The 20,397-nt window shown below is 40.7% G+C and overlaps 1 protein-coding gene across 2 annotated transcripts in view; it reads left to right on the top strand.

Moving 5' to 3' along the window:
- MCTP2 (multiple C2 and transmembrane domain containing 2) overlaps positions 1-20,397 on the top strand; it is a 119,731-nt gene that overhangs the window by 28,964 nt on the left and 70,370 nt on the right. For both annotated transcript variants that reach the window (XM_032700625.1, XM_032700624.1), the window contains exons 6-11: positions 5,250-5,392; positions 6,185-6,261; positions 7,409-7,520; positions 9,408-9,443; positions 17,790-17,954; positions 19,748-19,878. In XM_032700625.1, the coding sequence (XP_032556516.1) occupies positions 5,250-5,392; positions 6,185-6,261; positions 7,409-7,520; positions 9,408-9,443; positions 17,790-17,954; positions 19,748-19,878 (664 nt within the window). The remainder of the gene's footprint in view (positions 1-5,249; positions 5,393-6,184; positions 6,262-7,408; positions 7,521-9,407; positions 9,444-17,789; positions 17,955-19,747; positions 19,879-20,397) is intronic.

Here is a 20,397-nt window from a genome sequence, read left to right as displayed (position 1 = left end):
TTCTGTTCTTTATGTCATCTGTCCCTTACGGATCCCACATGGCATTTTGGTAGGGTTTTCAGTTGGTTTTGCTCAGATCCTTTACCTTTTTTTTTTTTTTTTAAGTGGTGTTTCTGAAGTGTCTTGAATAGAAACTCCTGTATCTGCATTTTTCACTCTGTTAATGCTCAGTTCAGGCATTTCCCCCCCTCCTTTATTCCCCCATCAACTATGGGTTTACACACTTCCTTCACACTTCTCTGGTCTTTTTGATTTATTGTGTTTTGTTGTGGTGGTTTTCTTTTTTTTTTTTTGGTTTGTGTGTTTTGTTTGGTTTAGGTTCTTTTTTTTCACTTATTGGTTTGTTTTCCCTTGGAACCTATTGGTGCTGCTTGTTTCCAAGCAATGTTTCATTTCCATCTGGCTGTGTAAAACTAGCTGGGCACAAAACTTTCCAAAATTACCTGAATTTCCTGCCAGCAGAATACTTTTTTCTGTTTCCCCTTTAAGCCTTGATCTGTGCTATTCCACTACAAGAAATATAGTGGTTTTCCACTTAAAATGAAAAATGTGTGTTCCATTTTAAAATGTCTTTACTCTTTGTCATAAATAACTCCAGTAATTCTATTTCTAGGAAGATTTTCAGATATTTATTCTTTACATGCATATAAAATAAATCTTTAATTTCCTTCTTCAGAGTAAAATTTAGTTTTTTAACCAAAACTTAAGATGGTCTAGGTTATATTTCACACTGTTCTTTGATTTTTCAGACTTTTAAGGCAGCTTGGTGGTAATTTTTATTTATTTATTTATGGAACAAGACTTGTTTCATATGCTATATTTCCAGTAAGTTTGCTCCTATAAAACAGTGTGTGGCTTGAAATTATATTGGGTCTTCTGGGTTTGTTGGGTTACTATTTCCTAATTACAAAGCAAATGTGTAGCAGTATGAGACGGTCAATGTGATCCGTCTCTCGGTAGCTGCTAGAGGGCAGCAGTATCCATTTAAAAACACCATTAACAGTTTCTTGGGCTACTGAACCCTCTCCTACTCACTGAAGCTTTCTCATGTTTTGGGTGATGTCTGATCTGCCTGCACTCATTGCTTTTTAGTGTTAGTGGGAGAAAATAGAAGTGAAATAGATATTATGCAAAGGAATTCCAGGGAGCATCACTGTCGAGATGAATGTTCTTTCTCTAATGGGGAAACAGGCCTAGCTGATGCAATGATTTCTTTTTTTTTTTTTAGAGGTCATCCTTTTTTTTTTTTTTTACTCCTATTGGGTTTTCTTTAGGCTGAGAAGTAAATTATCTTGAGTTTTTATATATATATGTTTTACTGTGTGCAAACCTTTTTGTCATTGCATAATATTCGAATTAGCCTCAAAGCATCACACCTTGCCTTCCCAACGAGAGAATTATTTTTGGGGGTAAAATTCTCAACTGACTTCAAGAATGGTCTGTTCCCCCATTGACATTGCTACAGTTGATGTGATTGAGATGAAAGATGAGCAGGTTCAGACCTCATGTTCAGAAGAGCCTGGGTGCACGTGCTGAAAAGTTGTTGATTCAGTTGCCTTCACTAGGAAATGGCTGCTAAAAAGCCTTTTTTTTTTTTTAATTGATGTGGCTTCTTCAGAAAATTATCCATTTCTGTCACACTTCAAAGAAGATTATAAACAAAAATCCTTTTTTTAGACTGGTTCATCTCTAAAATCACTAGGCGCTTTTCAAAAGAAGTTATGTTTTTCTGCTTAGATTGTAGATTGTCTCTAATAAATAGCTTTTAATAGATCCAGACATCTTTCTGAGCTTGAATCCAGAAGGCTTCAAGCCTTGAATTCAAATGCAAGTCAGTATTTTGCAGTCTGTGCTGTTCATCCCATCAGGAGAGACTCGTCCACCTGGGTTATTTCTCGTTCCCTGTCTGCTTTTTAACCTGTTCTGTTCACCTGGATGCAATGGGATGTCTTAAAGAAAACCAGAAGCAGCCAGAACGACGCAGGGGGAGCTTCGTCAACATCTTGGGAGCGGCTTGGGGGAAGCTTTGGGAGCCCCCAGAGGGGTCGTGGTGCCGTATCCACTCCCAGCATCTCTCTCCTGGCCGTCCAGGTTCACCCCACCGAGCCCTGTGTGCTCCAGCTCCCACTGTGGAGGTGACAGTCCAGCTGTTTGCTGGCACGGAGGTGTCATCCCGTCATTTGTATGATCCGGGAGCCGCGCTCCCGTGCCGACCCCGTTCCCCGCCTGCCTAGTTGAGATGTTACCCCTCTGACAGCCAGACAGGCGAGCGCCGCCGAGCCCCCGCCCCTCCACAATTATTTTCCCTCACAATTAACACCGGTACTAACTTGACACCTTTTCCTTGTTTGGCTTTTGTAAACCATCATCCCTTTCTCTATTAATTCCCGGCATTAATATTTTCTTTCGCCCGAGTGCTGCCGCTCACCCGTGAAACAGTTTGAACATTATGTGGCTGTCAAGATAGCGAGGGATTACCCAGCCTGCCTTGCTGGAGTAAGTGACACCACTGAGGCCCTGCTTTGAGATGTTTATTTTGAGAGTAAGCTGACAAGCATGAAGGCCTGATCCCAGAGTGGCAATCTTATTTAATTAAAGGCCTCTTTTTATTATAGCTTTCCGCCCGCCTCTCACTGTTTGTTTTTTTTTTTAATATACAATATATATATTTTTTATATAAATATAGATTTACACAAATATATACTCCTTTCATATGCACATATATGTTTCTGTGTATAAATAGATGTAAATATGAGGGTAGAATTTATTAAAAAAAATATGAGAATGATTGCTAAAGCCTGGCTCACATGAGCAGTGCTGGGCAGCCCTTCCCCCCTTTTTATTTTCCTTTACTGTATAACAACCTGGAAAGCTTTCAGAGCAATAATGCAATTGGGATGCTTACTTAGCTATGGTCTTCTTGCTTCCCAGCCTCGGAGAAGGGGCTTGGAGTTTTCTACTTGTGGGTATTGGACTTGCTGGCTGTTTGCTTTCTCTATATCTCCTGTTTTTCTCTCTCTTTTCAGGTTTTGCCCTTGTTCATGAGTTTTCTCTGCCAAAAGCAGATGAGTTATGGCCATAGACCACCTGCTTCCATCGCCCTCTTCGTGCTTTCATTTCATCAGTTGCTTTCTCTGTCTTGGCCAGTTGCTATTTTGTGCACAGAATGGGTTGTGGAGACATTATTATAACTCTTATTTTTAATAATGCAGCTTTCTCCTGCTTACTCTGTAAATAAAACTCAGGGGATTTTTTGCCTTTCTTTTTTTTTTTTTTTTAATTTTTAAATCTTTTTGAAGAAGGTGCAAGAAACTAACACCAAAGAGCTCAACGATGCTATTTCTTAATTCTGCATCCCCTGAGGGCTACTGCCCACATTGTGGGGCTACCATTTATCTGTATTTTCCCATTCCTTATGGAAATTTTGCTGTTTTTAAGATGTATGCTTTATGTAAGAGTATAATCATAGTTCTGAGAAGTTTTTAGGGAAAGGTCTAGTCCTAACCCATTGGAAACAATGAGAAGCTGCCCTCTGACTTCCCTGGCTTTGGACCAGGCCCTTATTATTATTCTGTCTTCGAGGAGAAGAAAAAGAAAATTCTCTTTAAGTTTGCAGCACTTTTTCACAAAAAAGGGGTTTATTTCAACAATTCTTATTTAGGAAAAGGATCAGCTGCAGATAGTATTTGAAAACCAACTGGTATTTTTCTTCTGTGAATGAAACACCCTTTATGTGCAGAATGGGCCGGGTTCTACAACTCCTCCCTTTTGAAATTAAAGCAGAATCAAAACTGTTTACAATTCTTAAAAATAAGTTTGTATGTCCCACGAGCACAGTTGTTTTCAGTGCCATGTAATTCCAAATAGATGCTTACATATAACTATTTTTTCTTGAGTTGAAGTGTGTCTTCACATAACACTGATCAGAGCTTTATATATTTAAATATGGACTTTTCAAATTCTCACTGTTTTTCACCAAATTACTGACAAGACTGAGTATTTCTCTTAGACTGGATTATCCTGGACTGCCATGTGTTTGTCAGTCAATATCTCAGTGGAAACCAGGGAGAACAGGTTCAGATTATTTCTGACTGTGGAGTCTGGTGTAGGAATTGATCTTTCCTACCAGGAGCCCTCGCTGCAGGCTGGGGGGCAGCCAGGACCATCACCTTATTCTTCCAATAAAACTGAACTGTTAAGAGGGAAGTTTAATATAATATTCAAAATACAAAGTATCATAGAGAAAATATTGGATATGATAGATGAGTGGCACCTAGTTCAGTTAATTGTATGTGCTGCTGCATCTCAGTTTTATTTTTTCCCCTTATTTACCACTTGTGATATTTTTTTGCTAAGTCTGTATGAATAACTAAATCAACCATCTAGTTAAATCCTCTCTGTACCTTGTTCCCCCTTTTGTCCCGTGTCCTGCACGGTGGTTGGTGTTAATGCAGATGCCGCCAGTTGAATAACAGTAATAAAAAGTTGATTCCCTCTTCTGTTTTCCTTTGACAGCTGCAAGTCCTTCTATTGCTGTCGAGTGGCACGAGCCTCACGCTCTGTCCATGGACATCTGCTCCATAAAAATACGGGACATTATTGCCGTGGCAAATTGTGCCACTTGGATTAAAAAATGTGTTACCTGAACGCTGCCTGGTTTCACAGAGTCTGTTCTGCGTGTGGTTTTTATCCTGAGCTGATGAATAATGTTGGTGTTTTTTCACTGAAACTTCAGATTTGTTTTTAAGTAAATTGGCAAGTGACACCCAGTGATGAAATCCTGACGGGTATTTTAGCTATTGTTACTGGTTTCCTTGGAGCTCCTATCCCAGTTACGATGCTTTTGAGTTTTGGTCCTTTTATATATTCATAGTCACAGGATCACATTTTCTCTCTTCCACTGTGCCGTTAGTTGACCTGTAAATAGTCCTTCATCACTGCTGCTGTTTACTCTTTTCCCAAATTAAAATGTTAACTAAGTTACTAAAGAATAATTAATGTTCTTTAAGAATAAACCAGCAGAGATTAGGCAAACTGAAGATTTTTTGTTGCCTACTTTCAACACAACTTTCTGGTTCGTCTGTAGATTTCCTGTATGAATGAACAATTTTTATGTAGGTAATTAAGTATATGCATGTATATATAAAATAAATAATGACCATTTATTATTATTTACTATTTTATGAAAATATAATTTAATATTGTGGGGTTACATGGAGGTGTGCTAACCTATTTTTTTATTATCACAGGTACAAGTGACCCGTATGTGAAGTTTAAACTGAATGGGAAAACTCTTTACAAAAGTAAGGTCATCTACAAGAACCTCAACCCAGTTTGGGATGAAACTGTTGTGCTGCCTGTACAGACTCTTGATCAAAAACTGTGGATCGAGGTAAGTTTTGGTTTTAGATTTTAAAAAGATAGATCAATATTTTTTTAAGCAATTATTTTCAACTTCAGGAACATTGATTTTTATTTGCTGTAGCAGCATAACATAAAACACAATCCAGTTTAAGAGTTTCAGCAATTTCAAATTAAAATGCACATATGTCTTTTCCAGATTTAACTCGCGTGTTTTGCTTTTCGTCTGCAAAAACCCAAGTTGAAACAAAACTCCTTGACTGGATCTCTTTAAAGCTGTGGAGCTGAATTCTTCTCCCTCTTCCCGTGCTTGTGCAAACTCAGGAAAACCAAGAGTGGTTTCAGGAGCACGTTTTAGGAGTGTAATTTGGCTGGGTTGCACAGAATTATTACCTGGGATGCAGCCGTGACAAGTAGCAAAGCCTTTTCTCATTATGAGTAACGTTATAGTTACCAGAACCGCAAGCTACCAGTTGTGAGCACTAATTGCTAAAACGTCTGTAACCAGAAGTACCTGATTTTTGTGCAGTGTTTCATTAGGCTGTCGCACGGAGCATAAAGGAACAGGCACGATCCATAGCAGCACACATGTCTCTGTTTACATAATATTAAGAAGATACTTTCAAAATGCTAGTTAAATATTTAGTTAAAAATACAAATTAAAGCAGGGAGATGGAAAATGATCCCCGAATTATATCTAAGCTTTGATCTTTCAAATACAAAATTGAACTGAAGGGGCTTAAAATATCTGTTCTTTCATCGCCTGGGATAAAACTGGCTTATGATGTGAAAATTGGAAATATTTGTCTTATTTTGCTACCAGGTGTACGATCGAGATTTAACCTCTTCAGACTTCATGGGTTCGGCGTTTGTAGCGCTCACTGAACTTGAACTCAATAGGTAATGTGTTTATTTAATTAAAGTTTATTAATGCAGCTTAATTGATTAACAGAGGGAAATAATGAAATGCTTTTGTTCTGCCTTGGAATTTGTCTATTCATGCAAACTTTTTTTTTTCTGATAGAAGTATGGGGAGCACATTTTAAGGGAAATCACTTGAGATAAATCTTCTGCACACGTGTTTTCATCCGGCGTTACGTACCGGATTCAAATCAACCTGGATGGAGCCCAGTTCTGGGGCTAACAGTTTCTGTATGTGGCATTGTTTAGGGAGAGCTACACCAGAATAATTTATGGAGGTGGGGGAAGAAAGAGGGGGAGAAGGCTGAGACCCGTTCTTATCCCCACATAGCATGGGGTGCCTTTCCCTGCACACCACTGGGCTGGGGAGCGGTTTTCCCGGCCACTGCCAGCGCCCCGTTTCCAGCCTCCCCCCGCAGCCATCCATCCCTGCAGCAGCTGCATCTGGCCCTGATTTAGTGCCGAGGCAAGCCCTGTGCCTTTTGTCTGCTGCTGCTGCTGCTGCTTGGTCTCAATGTGGAGCTGGAAGCCAGGAATTCAAGTTTTAGTTCTCTCTTTTATACTCCCTTGCTGTGCGACGACTTTTTTTGGAGAAAATGAGTTCTCCCTGCGCGGGTGTGTTGTAGGTCCTATGGCTGTTGTATCCGAATTTCTAGAAACATTAATGAGTTTATCCATGAGATAGTGCCACCAGGTAAATACCAGCATTCCTGTTTTTAGCAAGGGAGCAGAGTCAGGGAGGGAGATTAAATGCAGGCGGAATAAATATCTCTGGAGTCAAAACCAGCCACTAATATTAGAAAATTCACTTGGATGAGTTTTCCTGATACTCTTCCTGTGAAGTGAAGGTAGTAGTAGCTTAATTTGGTGTGTATCTGCATATGGAGAGTTATGAGTAGTAAGCAGTGCTATAGAAACACTGTGCTGTTATTAAAAGAGGGGTGTATTTTGTAAGAACTCAGAAGGAACCCTCCAGATTTCCCATTTTAACATTTAAACTCGATATTGGGAATTTCAGACAAGAAGCTGAAATTTGCACAGCTCAGCCTGACCTTTAATAATCAACTCGAGTTAACTGCAGTCAATAAATGCACGTTTTTTTTTCTTTTTCTTTTTTTGCTTATAGAACTACTGAACAGATTTTAAAACTGGAAGATCCCAACAGTTTAGAAGATGACATGGGAGTGATTGTATTAGACTTGAGTCTAGCAGTCAAGCAAGGAGACTTCAAGAGAAATGTAAGTGGCTTAGGAAATCAAATTTATAGCTGGAATTTGTAGGGGAGAGAAAAGAAGACCTGGCATAATCTGATTTACTGGGAAATGCCACCTTTATTTTCATCCTCTGAGACTCAATATTGAAATCGAGGTAGATCATAACTTTAAAAAAAGCCCCATATTTATCTGGGTTAAAGTTGTGTAGGCATTTGTAGCTGGATGCTTCTGTCTCAGTGCTGTGACATGCACTGTGACAGTGCTCTCCGTGTGCTGCACTGTGTCCACCACTGCAATGGGCAGGTTGAAGAAAAGTTACTATATTTTTTTTTTTTTTTTTTTTAGCAACAGTGAACAAATTTATCCACATGAAACCTAAAAGCTGAGCTTTGATGTTAAGACTTAAACTACCCCAGTCCTGCACAGGAGGACACTGCTTGTAAAAACCCTGATTTCCCCATGGCAGTTTCTTCACTGAGTTCAATTGAACTTGGCTCCTTATGCTAAAACATGGTGCATTTGGTGATGCAAGAAACCCAGAAGAGCCTGGGCAGAGATTGGAACACCATAACTGAAGCTGATAGCTTTTAAATTTGAGATCCTACGTTTGGGTTTTTTTGCTTTTGCTTTATCTTTTAAGATTCCTGCTAGTGTTTTATACAGAGTGTGAAGCATACAAATGTTGGTGAACTAATCCTGCTCCTGGCAAGCAAGGGGTGGGGAAAAGCCAAGATTAGGCATTTACCTGAACTGTCTTAAAAAACAGAGCTGATTTTAAATATATATGTAATACATATGTTAAGAGAAAATACTCCTACAAGTTTGCTGCATAGTCTAGTATGAAAGTTACTGTTTACAGCACATTATTGAATTATAGGTGTGGAACTCCAGCCTGAATGGGATTATTTATAGAAATGCAAATGTTTCAGTGGGTTTGAAAGCAAAATCAGAAAAAGCTAATGTGGGATATCTGCTATTCATTATTTATTTTTCAAATAGTTGCTTTCTTGAGAATTGTAAATTCTTAATTAATAAGAAGATAATCATAGAGTTATTTTAACCTCGCTATGTGATAATTTAAAGGCTTAATGACAATATTTTAAACACTGTTGTATTTATATATCTGTATTATGAGGTGGCTTTGATCTGGAATATGAATTGCCTCTTAACTTGTACAAGAGAGCATTGCTGGCACATGGCACTGGGTCGCAGGAAGGGGTGAAGCAAAGACATAAAGTTACTATAGCAAAAAAAAATGTAGCCAGAAGAGCCTAAGGAATTCTTCTAGGATTTTTAGAAATACCTCGGCTAAATTGGACTTAGCCATAGAAACAAAAAATATATTAGTTTAAACAGCAGCTTTTGGTACTCTTGGGTGCTTAGTTAACATTCAGAGTGCAGACGATAGATGAGCTGATGCACACTGTAATTTTTTTTAAGGACAGTGTTTTAAACCCTCGTATTTCAAATGCAGATTTCTGAGCCATTTCCAATGGAATCAGAAAAGTCAAATGGCTCTGTCCATATTAGCACTTAACAAGAAGATGACTTTTTTTTCCTTTTTAAATTAGCTTACTGTAGAACCAGATGGCACCAAAAGTATAAACCATGTTTCTTACTAATGGCTCTGGGTCCCTCCACTTTTGATTCTCAATTACTTTTTTTTTCCTTTCCTCTTTATTTTGGTGCAGTGCAGGTATTGTGTGTTTGTTGATTGTTACGTTCCATGAGGGAGGGAAGGTAGATGGAAATGCAGTTGTAGATCCAGTCCCCTGTTTTGTCATAAGCTTTTCTAACTCATTTGACAAGCTGCTGTTTTAATTATTTTACTAAACACTTTCCCCATTTTACTCCTTCTCTGTTTCCTTTCCCTGGATTCTCTTTGATACAATAATGGGGACTCATGGACAGAGATGGTCAAGTCGGAAGAAGCGAACTTCGTCCAAGGTAATCCATATTTCTTTCACTTAAAATAAAAGTCCCCTCTCAAATCTGTGCCCTCCTCTGAAACAAAGAGGGTAAACAAAGGAAAACTCTGAAGTATAGGTGCAACCTGACATAATGTGAGGGCTGTGATACCCTTTTGCTTTTTGGTTTTTTTTTTCATTTTGATGAGAAATTTCATCTCTTTTCTAATTGTAGGTGCTATGGTAGTGTTTAGAGAATAAGACCCCATTCAGCAAAGAGCTGTAGAAAGAGAAAAAAATCTGTCTGTACTAAGGAAATGGGTGTAAATTCAACCAAAAAAAATGAGCTGTGGAGGATTTGAGTAGTTAAGGACACCCGAAACGTGGCCGGTGGTTGGTACTGGGTTTGAGTGTGGGTCTCCCGGATCCCAGTTTATCGCTTGGGTTGCCTCTCGTCACAGGAGGAATTTTGTGAGGCAGTATTTCTTCTGGTTTCCCCTGTGGGTTTTGAAATTCCTTTTGTTCTTGGGATAGAGACGGAGCAGGGAGTTTTCATTACCTCCATTTTAACAGGATTTCCAAGGTTTGTGTGTTCCCACGTATCTACATAACTTGCTTCCCTCGGTCTCCTATAGTATCTCTGCAGGCTTCCATTACTTTTATATTCCTGTATCATTTTTACATTAGGTTTTGACTTGTTCAGGAAACAGACTGTGGCTTTTTATTTGTTCTGTAAAGCTTTAATTTGCTATTGAGTAAATAATGATATAGAAACTGCAAGCCCCAGTATCCAGCTTGAGAGCTGTACGGTCTCACTTCCTGAAAAGCAGAATTTGGCTCTTATGAGAACACATGCATCTTGATATTTTTCCTGTATAACTATCAGTTTGTGCCTAAATTAATTGAATAATTAACCTCCTCTTGTTTTATTCATTACAACTGTGGTGTGCTGTGTAGAGAATCCAACCATTTCAGGTATTGTGCCAGCAAGAATATTTTTGTTAATAGAAGTAGTGCAAAGTACAGCCCTCGGAGCCCTGATTCCAGGGATATTGCAGTGCTTGGAGCAGAGAGTTGCCAGAGCTCCCTGAATGCCGTGTGATAGAAAGTGATGGAATAATTGAAGAGCTCAGCACTTAGTTTTTAACTGGAACTCTGGAAATTACTGTACCCTCATTCAGTCAGTGTCGCTTGGTCTCCCTGTTTCTCACACAGCTGTCTTTGGATGCTGGTTGGCTTTGGGACCTGGGGAAGGGAGCCAGGTTTTTAAACTCTGGTCTTTTTTCTCCAGAATAGCCAAATTCTGTCTTGATTGCTGTCACTCGAAGTTTTTTTTCTTCCTTGGTCGTACGCAGTATCCCATTGCATTTTGAATAATTTTTTTTTACATACATGTTTTTGAATCTTTAGGTGTCAGTCTTCAGCTCTCAAGACTCTGGCTTGTCCCTTAACATCTTTGAAAATAAAATTAAGAAGTGCTGAGGCGTGGTACTGATTTGGGAGACATGAAAGTACTGTTTAAAAGGAAAAAAGCTTCAACTCTGTGCTCTGTTCTGTTCCAGTCACTAGAGGGTAGGAGAGCTTCAGCTCTTCCTAGGGAAGACACAGTTCATGCTCCAGTGTGATCTCTAAAGAAAACCTCTGTGACCATCCAAAGGCAGTAAAAAATATTTCCCAGCATGCACAGGAAAAATCTGACAAAGCAGTATTTCCTAGTTTATTGATTCTGCTACTGCACTAAAACACTAGTACTGTACATCAATAACCATCTTTAGTTAGGAAACTCTGGTCTGTGGAAGCAGTACTAGCAGTTTGTGGCAGAACATAAAGGCTAGGAAGAAAAATTGTGTGCATGGGGAATATAGGTGTCTAGGGAAAGCACAAGAGGTTATGGAAGAATAGCCAGAGAGTATGATGGGGTAGAAAACAATGTTGCTGGACGAGATAAAGATACAGGAATAAGGGAGGCCGGGGAAATGGAGAGAGCTGTGTAATGGATACACAAACTTGTCTCTTTTTGGGCTCCTGAGCTGACTCTGGTTGGGTGTTGCAGGAGAAAAACACAGTATACTTTCCATTTGAGCAACTGAACTGAGACAGATCTAAATTTTATCTCTGCAGGTTTAGGCAAATAAAAGTTTTCTGTTTGAAATAGTTTTCATGAGATATTTTTTTTTTTTTTTGTGTGCTGAACTACAGCTGACCTCAATTGTAATATTTAGATTTTCTCCTTCTATAAATACAGGGAAAATGACTTATTTTAGGGATGGACAAATGAATATAACTTTCACAGCTGTTTTTTAATCTGTATTGCCTACATGAAAGAAATCTGATTATCCTCTAATTTGACTATTTTATGTTATTTTAGTGCAGATTTGGCACATCAGTGTCCTAAATGAGTCTTTTCACATTAATCACAGGATTCTTGCTGACTTCCCAAATTCACCCCAAATGTTGATGGCATCAATACCTGTTGCAACTCCATGTCAGACTGGCAAAGAGGTTCATGTGGGCTCTTGTGGATATTGCGTACTCTTTGTGTGTGTGTTCTCTGAGCTCCCTTGCTGTTTTAAGAAAAAGCTGCATTTCAGACAACAACAAAAACAGTGGCAGTACAAGATGTCCAGTCCAGCTCCAGTAGCCTCATGGTCTGCATATGTAATATGCAGGAAGGATTTTGGCAACTGAATATTGTCTTTTAAATCACTTTGGAGCAAGAGCTGTTGAACTGGATGATTTAGCTATCCGTTGATTACACAGTGCATATTTTTCACTTCTGCTAGAAGGGAATCATTGCATATTTGGGAGGACTCCCAAGACATGGGCATGACATCCAGATCCTTCATTTTTCGTGGAAGCCAAGAACAGCTCTGTCTTCTGTGGGAGCTGTTCCCAAGAGCACAGCTTTCTTCTTTTCCTCATGAAGGGTGGCATTGAAAAGGAAAGAGGATACTATTAGGCAGTATTATTGGCAAACTCTCCCCTCTTTTCTGTTTTCCTTTCTGGGTCTCAGAGGGAGTTGGTTGATCTCTCTGCTGGAGCCCAACATGCTGATGCTCAGTAGCCTTGTTTGTCCCGGGTGGCTTGAGTCTCACCCTGAGTGCCTGGCACGCTATTTCCAGCATTTGTACAGCTGAATAACCTTAAAGTGTTGAACATCCGTGAAGCAAATAAGCAGGTTTGCTTGGGGTGGATTGACCGGCAGCAGTCCAGTCCTGAAACAAAAGTGACAGAATTGCCACCTTGATAGCCTAAGCTGATTGAATAAATTGGCTGAAAGGCTGACCGGACCCAAGTGCTCCTCAGCATCTCATCGCAGGGGAAAATCCCTCGCTCTCCTCTTTTTTTTTTTTTTTTGTGTGGGCTGTTAGGTTTCATTTTTGTCTGCCTCATTGTGTTTGGCTTACTCCCACAATACCCTGTGGGCAGCCAAGCTCTCCAAGCGCTTCGTGGAGCGGAGGGACTCGGTTGCCACAGGGTCACGCGTCGTGGCGGCAATCTCGTGTTGGTTCACTTGCCTTTCTCGCTGCCCTCTCCTCTTTCCCAAGGGGAGATTGCCTCTGCAAAATGGTTTCTCTGCCTAATGAGGAGAGGTCCAAAGAGTCCTCCTATTTGTGTGTTGTTGTTTTCTCAAATGGCAAATTATGTGGCCCAGTTTTGACGTTGACCTCTTCACAGGGATTGCAGCAGGCTTTCTGTTGTCCTGTCTCATCCTTTTAAATGAAAGATGGGAGAGATAGGCTCACTTCACACTTGGCCACCTCGCCGTGTCATTTAAATGTACAATTTTTCTGCATCTCTTTATTGCTTCAAAAACAAGTTTGAACTTGGGGCATGTATGTGTGTGTCAGGAAGAGAGACAGATTTGAAAGCAGCCCTGATGCACCAGAGGGGATTTGCTGGGTGCCTGTGGAGGGACATTATATACAAATGGAGTTATCAGGGAGACTGGAACTCCTAAAGGATTTTGTGAAGCTGGGTCAATGAGCCAGTTCTTTCCTCTCCAAAGCTCTGTCATTCTTGTTCATCTCTTGTATTTGGCTCTGTGAAGGCAGAATATGGCCCACCTGCTCATTCTTGTCCAGCTTTCTTTTTAAACCAGAAAGTAATAAAAAATGGAAAGTTGATGTGAGAAACTCTTAAATTCCATTTAAGATGGTAATATGAGCACTGATTTTTAATTTTTCTATTCAGAGATGTGGGATGTTTTCTGGGCAAATGCTCTTTCTAAGCAGTAGGGAGAAGAGCAATCTTCTGGTCCTCATGTGGCAGGGTCCTGCTTTATGACCAGGCCATACTTTTGCCTCAAAGAAGCTTATTCATTACTTACCTGATGTTGCACAGTCCCTAAATCTGCAACAAACATGGGCTCTTAGACTTCAAAAGATCTAGTTTGTTTTTGAGAATAAAGATCTCTGGATATTTTTGTTCTTACTTTTTTTTGTTGGTTGGTTGTTTGTTTTCTGGCTGGCTTGTCTGAGGGATGCTTTTAGTTCCAGTTGTTATTAATTTTACAGCAGTGAACTACTCATAAAGGTGACTTTTATGGTATTAGTGGTTATTTGCACACAGAGGCCAGCCCAAATCAGAGCACTATCTAGAGACAACCCCTCAAATTCTGGCCTCAAGGCTACCTTGATTTTAGAAGTGATGAGGGGAAGGAATAAGCAAGCTTGTCCAATGTTTTGTGCTTGGGATATGTGCCAACTTCCATCATAAAGCATGTGTTTACTGATTTCAAGCCCTATAGACTGATCCTAGCTTAAGCCAACTTTTCTGCACCTCTGCAATGCACCTTTACTTTGGTCTGGGATGTAGCCAGAGTGTGAGCAGGCTGAGTGCAGAGAGCTTACAGGAAAAAAGAGCAGGAGAGGCCTGAAGGACCTGGCACCCAGTCTGGGAGCACAGCTGGAAAGGGCTTGGGATCAGCAGCGGGAGGAACTGAAGCACCCAAGTGCGGAGGCGTCCGTAGCCTGGGAGGTAACAGGGAAAGGGAAGAGCTGAATAGATAAAACAGTTCGAAATCGCTTCTGATTAAGCAGTTATGTCCTCACTTTCTGACCACTATAGACAGGGGCTTTGATTTTTCTGGTCTCATTGTGAAGGCAGGTTAGGGTAGTGGGGGCTGGAGGGAGGGAGGGAGGGAGAGTGTTTGGGGTGTTTTTTTCAGTGCTTCTTTTGCACCTGAGTGACTTTGTTGGACTAATCACTGCACTCCTCTGTGCTCTGCTCTGCAATAGTTTTGCCAGCTCAGAGGGAGGCTGTGAAGTTTAATCAATTAGCTCTGTGTAAATCAGTTTGAAATGAGTAGGTGTGGGGTATCAGAGAGGAGGTAAGACTTCTAAAATAAATAATGTAATATCATTTTCTTGTCACCTGGGAGAAATTTTCCATAGTGCAGACTTCCCTAGGCAGCACTAAAGTTGACTCATTGATGGCCCAGGTCTGTGGGTCTACCACACATCTGAGTTTCCCCAGACCTACTTCCTTCCAGAAACTGTGAGTGGAATCTGAGACACTACCTGTTTCACTGGGATTTCCATCAGGGTGGTCAGAGGAACAGCCTGCCAAGTACCTGGGGAGGCTGGAGAGGTGGCCACAGAGCCTGCACAGAGGGGCTCTTTGGTGCACGCATAGGTGCTACGAGGCACAGGAAACATGCCAGACCTGCTGAGTAGACTCTGTGGGAGCAACCTGGGCATGTCCAGGAAATCCAGAGCATTCCTAATGTGTCTCGCAGGGGTGTAAGGCAAGCAGCCCCCCGGTGCTCTGCTGTTCTCTCTTTGGAGGGAAGTTTGTGCCAGTGGCAGAACTGGCCTGGGGGGAGGTGGGAAGCAGACTGCAGTCCTGGAGCCTGTGTTGAGGTGCTGCAGGTCAACGCTGTGCCCTAAACCAGTTGCAAACATCTTGGCTTCACTATCCATTGGAATGCTCTCAAGTGATGCTAGATCTCCTCCAGGCCCTGTTAGCAGGAGACCAACACACCCCTGTTCTGAGCACAGAGAGCTTTACAGCTGCACAGCCATCTGAGAAAGGAGCGCACAAGGATGTTTGCTTGGGGCCACCTGTTTTGGAAGGTCAAGGCTGATGTGTTGCAATGTGTTCCAGTAATACTGAGTGCAGGTGCTGATTTTTCCTGTGGCCGTGTGGAATCCAGGGTGGTTTGGGTACCTCCCAACAGTCCTTTGAACTGTCAAGCCACTGGCTACAAGGCTGGGGTTATGTGTGTTGCAGAACTGGGGTAGGAAGATCCCCAGTGCTGAGTGACTCCCTAAAATACTGGCCTGGATAAGAAAAAAGAAAAGAATCCAAGTTTGATTTGAAAACTGAGTGATAACAACTGTCTTTTGTGTTCAGCCTGGATGCTTTGAAGAGAGATGGATGCTTTGTTTTTAAAGGAAATTGTAACGTGGATAATAAACTTTGTCTTTTTTTTTTTTTTTTGTGAACTAACATCAAATATCTCTTCCTCCTCTGAGGAAGGAGCGGCAGGGAGGGAAAAATCCTTGTTCCTAAAGCAGCAAGTACATCACATCAAACATGACTATGTTAAATACTAAAATGTTCAAAGTACAAGCGAGATAGATAAAGGCTTTGATGGGAAGTGGATATTTCCCAGGGACATTACAAGCAATAATCCAGATGTTATGGTGTAATGCAATGAGTGTCCATGGATAGATGGGGAGCTCAAGCCAAGCAGCGCCTGCTGTAGGCCTTAGCCCTCCACTCCCATGCTGTTACGCCATATGGAAGCAATCTCCAGGCCCCCTTAATAGCCAGCTTTGGATTCCATTTTCACAGGGCTCATAGAGCTAAGTGGAGCTGTTTTATGGACAAGTTAGATAGAAGCCTTTCCAAGATAAACATCCAATTCGAAATTAGGACATACCAAGCTGCAAAATTATTTTAGGGCATATTTCATGGAAGCACTGCCATTTTTCTAAGGCGATTGCCAGACTGTAGAATGCCCTTTGATCCCTTGTGGACGTTACTCCCTTTTTTATAAAAAGGATTTTGAAATAGTTGCAGTGTTTAGGGAGGAATATATCTGCTGGGACTTTGAAGTATGTCCATGGGAACAGTCATGCTTTAGCTCTTTGGCCCAAAAGATGAACTTTAAAAAAAAAAAGAGAGAAAAGAAATTACATTGCAGCTGGATTTATGAATCAAAATCTCGTTTTCTTTTTAAAGGTAGGAATTTTTACCCGTTGCACCAGGAAAGCCAAACGGGGTGTTTAAATAGAAGTATATTAATATGCTTGTGGGATTCAGAGTTTGGTATTTTAACCAGTAAAAAGTGAGTAAAAAATTTGTGAGTTCACCACCTATGATTTAAGAATTTTGTTGCCGGGTAATTGATCCATAAAAAGTAATCTTCAGACATCAGGTGCTTTTGCAATAGTTTTATTTAGCAACAACATTTCTTACTTGCTTTTAAAGCTAACACGTCCTGTTTTAAAGTGACTTGTGAAATCTTCTCCTCCGTCTTGCTCCCACCTGTATATGACATGATTGAAGCTCCAAAGTGTGGCGAGTTAAAAGTTGCTTCACGAGAATAAAATATGGCAGGATTTTTACTGCGAGAAGAAAAGTATAGCCTTGAGTTTTAATGTTTCCAGCTCACTCCCCCCAAATAAAGGCCTATTTAATCATCCTCTGTCCAATAAAATATTGCCAGTTAGCAAACTGTTAGCGCAGCCGTGCTATGTAAGATGAAGCTGCGAAGGTAACAAATGTGGCTACCAGGTAACCATAACTCCAGATAAAGAGCCTGGTGGTGTCAGTGTTTTTTCAGCAGGCATCAGTATTTTTGATTCGTGGGCTCAGTTTCTGGAAGCAGGAGCAGGAAAGGCAGCAGGCAAAGAGCTAACGCAGACGGCGGGCGGTTGAGTGATGGAGGAGGTGGAAGATGCGTGTTCAGCCTTTCACCTGACCATAGGCTTTATGATCATGGGTTGTCTCCCCAGAAAGGACAGACCTGCGTTTTATGGATGTAGCTAGAGACATTTTTAAGAGTTTACTTTAGTTTCTCCCCTGTTCCATCTCCCCATCACTCTCCTGTGTCTTTCCCTGAGCCAAGGTAACAGATTGCTCTCAATGCTCAAGGTCTGCTCTTGCCAGAGCTCAGCCAGGTTAGCTGAAGTCGACTTCCATGGTGGTTTAAGGTAACTCTGCTTATTTTACTGTGGTGCTGAACCCTATCCCTTCGCAAGGCCAGCTGTAGTACAGTCAGAAAATCCATAGCATCCCACTGCCCTCCATTGTCTACTTACTCTTAGGGAACATGGTACCTCTCTTACTCCTGGTGATTTTATATCACACTTAACTTGAGCATGAAAATATGTTTGGGTCTGTAAACATTTTCTGTTGCTGACTTGCTTTTCAGTCGAGTTTCATGCGGAGCATGCGACTCTCCGAGTCTTTGCGCAAGAACCAGTTGTGGAACGGGCTGGTCACCATCACACTCTTGGAGGGGAAGAACATGCCTGGAGGGGGCTTGGCAGAGATTTTTATTCTCCTCAAACTGGGAGATCAAAGATACAAGAGCAAGGTAAGTATTAAGGATTTTCTTAAGTTTGCTGAAGCCAGTAATGCACTTGGTGTTTTAGTGGTGTTGCTGCCTCAGATGGAACTGGTTTTGATACCCTTTTATATGTGAGATCAAAACCAGGAGACCAGATCAGAAACATTAGTGTTTTACTAATATACTTTACATGCTGATAGAGAAAGAGGAAGTTAGAAATATTGTGTGTATCTGTGTTTTGTGCGTTTAACATACTCATCATGTTGATGGATGTTTGACCTCAATATGAAATGAAGCTACACACACCACACGTGTTTTGTTCTTTGCAAGTACAGAAGTTGGGTTTACAATGTTAGATCTGCTGGAAAAGCAGACCTGAAATGGTTCCCAGCGCAGGGGAATTATTTTTTTTCTTTTTTTAAAGTACCTTTCTTGAAAAATGTGTTACATATAGTGGGAGCCCCTCACCACAAACAGACAGAATACTCCATGGTCTTTATTTTAATTTGTATTACTCTAGGCTGTGTGAACTTGTATCCAGTACTGTTTAATGGGAATCTAAAAAATGAATGCAGTTCTCAAAGATATACATTTCACTGCCAGTGTCTAATAATGAGAGAGGCTGTAATTAAAATAATATTCTGTTGAGAAAGCAAGAGCTCTGTATGTCATGAACTGGAAGTGCAGAGGAGGAGGAAACAAACCTCCTCCTGTACAAAACGTACAGAGCAAGTTCACAGAACATAATGTTCGGATGTAGGCGCATCTGAAACCTGCACTCTGTCCCCCACATCAGACCTCAGACCAAGGTCAATGTTTTTTATTTGGAAAACTAGTTTTGAAAAATAACAAATGAGTTAGTTTATTTAGAATAAATGTATGTTATTCCTGTTACGATCCCTTTTTGTGTTATCCTGTAATGGTCCATAGCCCATGTTGTGAATCTGCAAGGATGGGCTGTTTGCAGTCACAGAAAATTAAGATATTTAAAATGGGGAGTCAAGTACAGTGTTGCCTGTAGTGAGTTAATTACTTAAAATTTCCGTCTGGGGTCCAGCAAAAGTTGGGGGCCGGTTCCTTTACACTCTAAGACTTCAAATTGGCAGTGCTTCATGTTCTTTCCTGGAGTTCATTCAAATTAAAAAGTACGATCTCTCATGGTTCAGAAAAGCAGACAAAGTGGGAGAAATCTCAGTCATCGTCCAGCTAATCCTATCTCCTGGTCTCCCAGTGATCATACTGATGTTGACAGTGGGCAGTGCAGTGTGACACGAGCTGCAAGTGATTTAAGTCCCATTCCAGTTAATACTTGGAGTAACCTGAACACATGAGCAGTCTTGCTGAGCTCAGAGACACAATTTACAGATATCAAATTAACTGGATATTAAAAATTTCAAATCTGTTCCTTCTTTGCCTGTATCTTACACAGAAGGGTAAAAAATACTGGGTTGGGTTCCTTAATTCGTTCAAACCTGTTTCCAGGTAATTTTCCTCAAAAGGGTTATTCTTGATTTCTTCTGTGTGTGATGTTGGATGATGACCACAGTCCGCGGGAAGTGGAGTTGGTGGGTCCATCCTGCATTTCAGAATTTCTCCAGCCATTCATTCACATCACAATTGCATATTTCTTATTGAGAGAGAGGAAAGAAGGTATTTAGGAAAATGAGACTGTGTGATGGGCTGGGGACCTTTGGTTGGAAAGACCTTAGTAATTGATGTTCTAATACCCAGCCTTGTTCTGTAGAAGAATTGATATGTGCTTTACTGTGGAAATAAGTACTGTTTAAGAAAAGTAAATATTATAACTGCATGTTTTCTAGACACTGTGTAAGAGTGCAAATCCTCAGTGGAGGGAACAGTTTGATTTTCACTACTTCTCTGACAGGAAGGATATGTTGGACATTGAGGTCTGGAGAAAGGATAACAAAAAGCACGAGGAGCTTTTGGGAACGTAAGTTGGGTTTGGCTTAGATTTTTTTTGGGGTGGGGTGGGGTAAGTATGAAAAATAATGTGATTTATTTTTTTTTTAACTGGTCAATTTATTTTTATTCCCAGCATCATAATATATTTCTTTCTCCTTACTGCGGTCATGTCCAGGTCATGTTTACATTATGTTTATTAAAACCTGTTAATGGGTAATTGATTAGCCACAAGCTGAATGCAGAGACACTGAAGCTGCCTCTAAAACCCAAAATATTGTGGGAGCTCAGTGGCAGTTGTTTCTGGAGAGCCAGAGTGGCATCAAGGAGGCAGGATTTGTCTGTATTTGTATGGTGATATTGCTCCAGATCCTGATGGTGACAGCCCAAGGATCTTTGTGCACTTTTGAGACACTGGTATCCCTTTTTTCTGTTTGCACTTTGATGTTGTGTTCTTGTAGTTCTTATAAACTAATGTTTACATATGGGTCTTGCTACCTGGGTTTGCTTTATTTGGGTAATCTTCCCCCCATTGCCACAGAGGACTGAT

Source organism: Chiroxiphia lanceolata, chromosome 12 (assembly GCF_009829145.1).
Source record: "Chiroxiphia lanceolata isolate bChiLan1 chromosome 12, bChiLan1.pri, whole genome shotgun sequence".
NCBI classification, from domain to species: Eukaryota; Metazoa; Chordata; class Aves; order Passeriformes; family Pipridae; genus Chiroxiphia; species Chiroxiphia lanceolata.
This window is presented reverse-complemented; position numbering and strand designations above follow the sequence as displayed.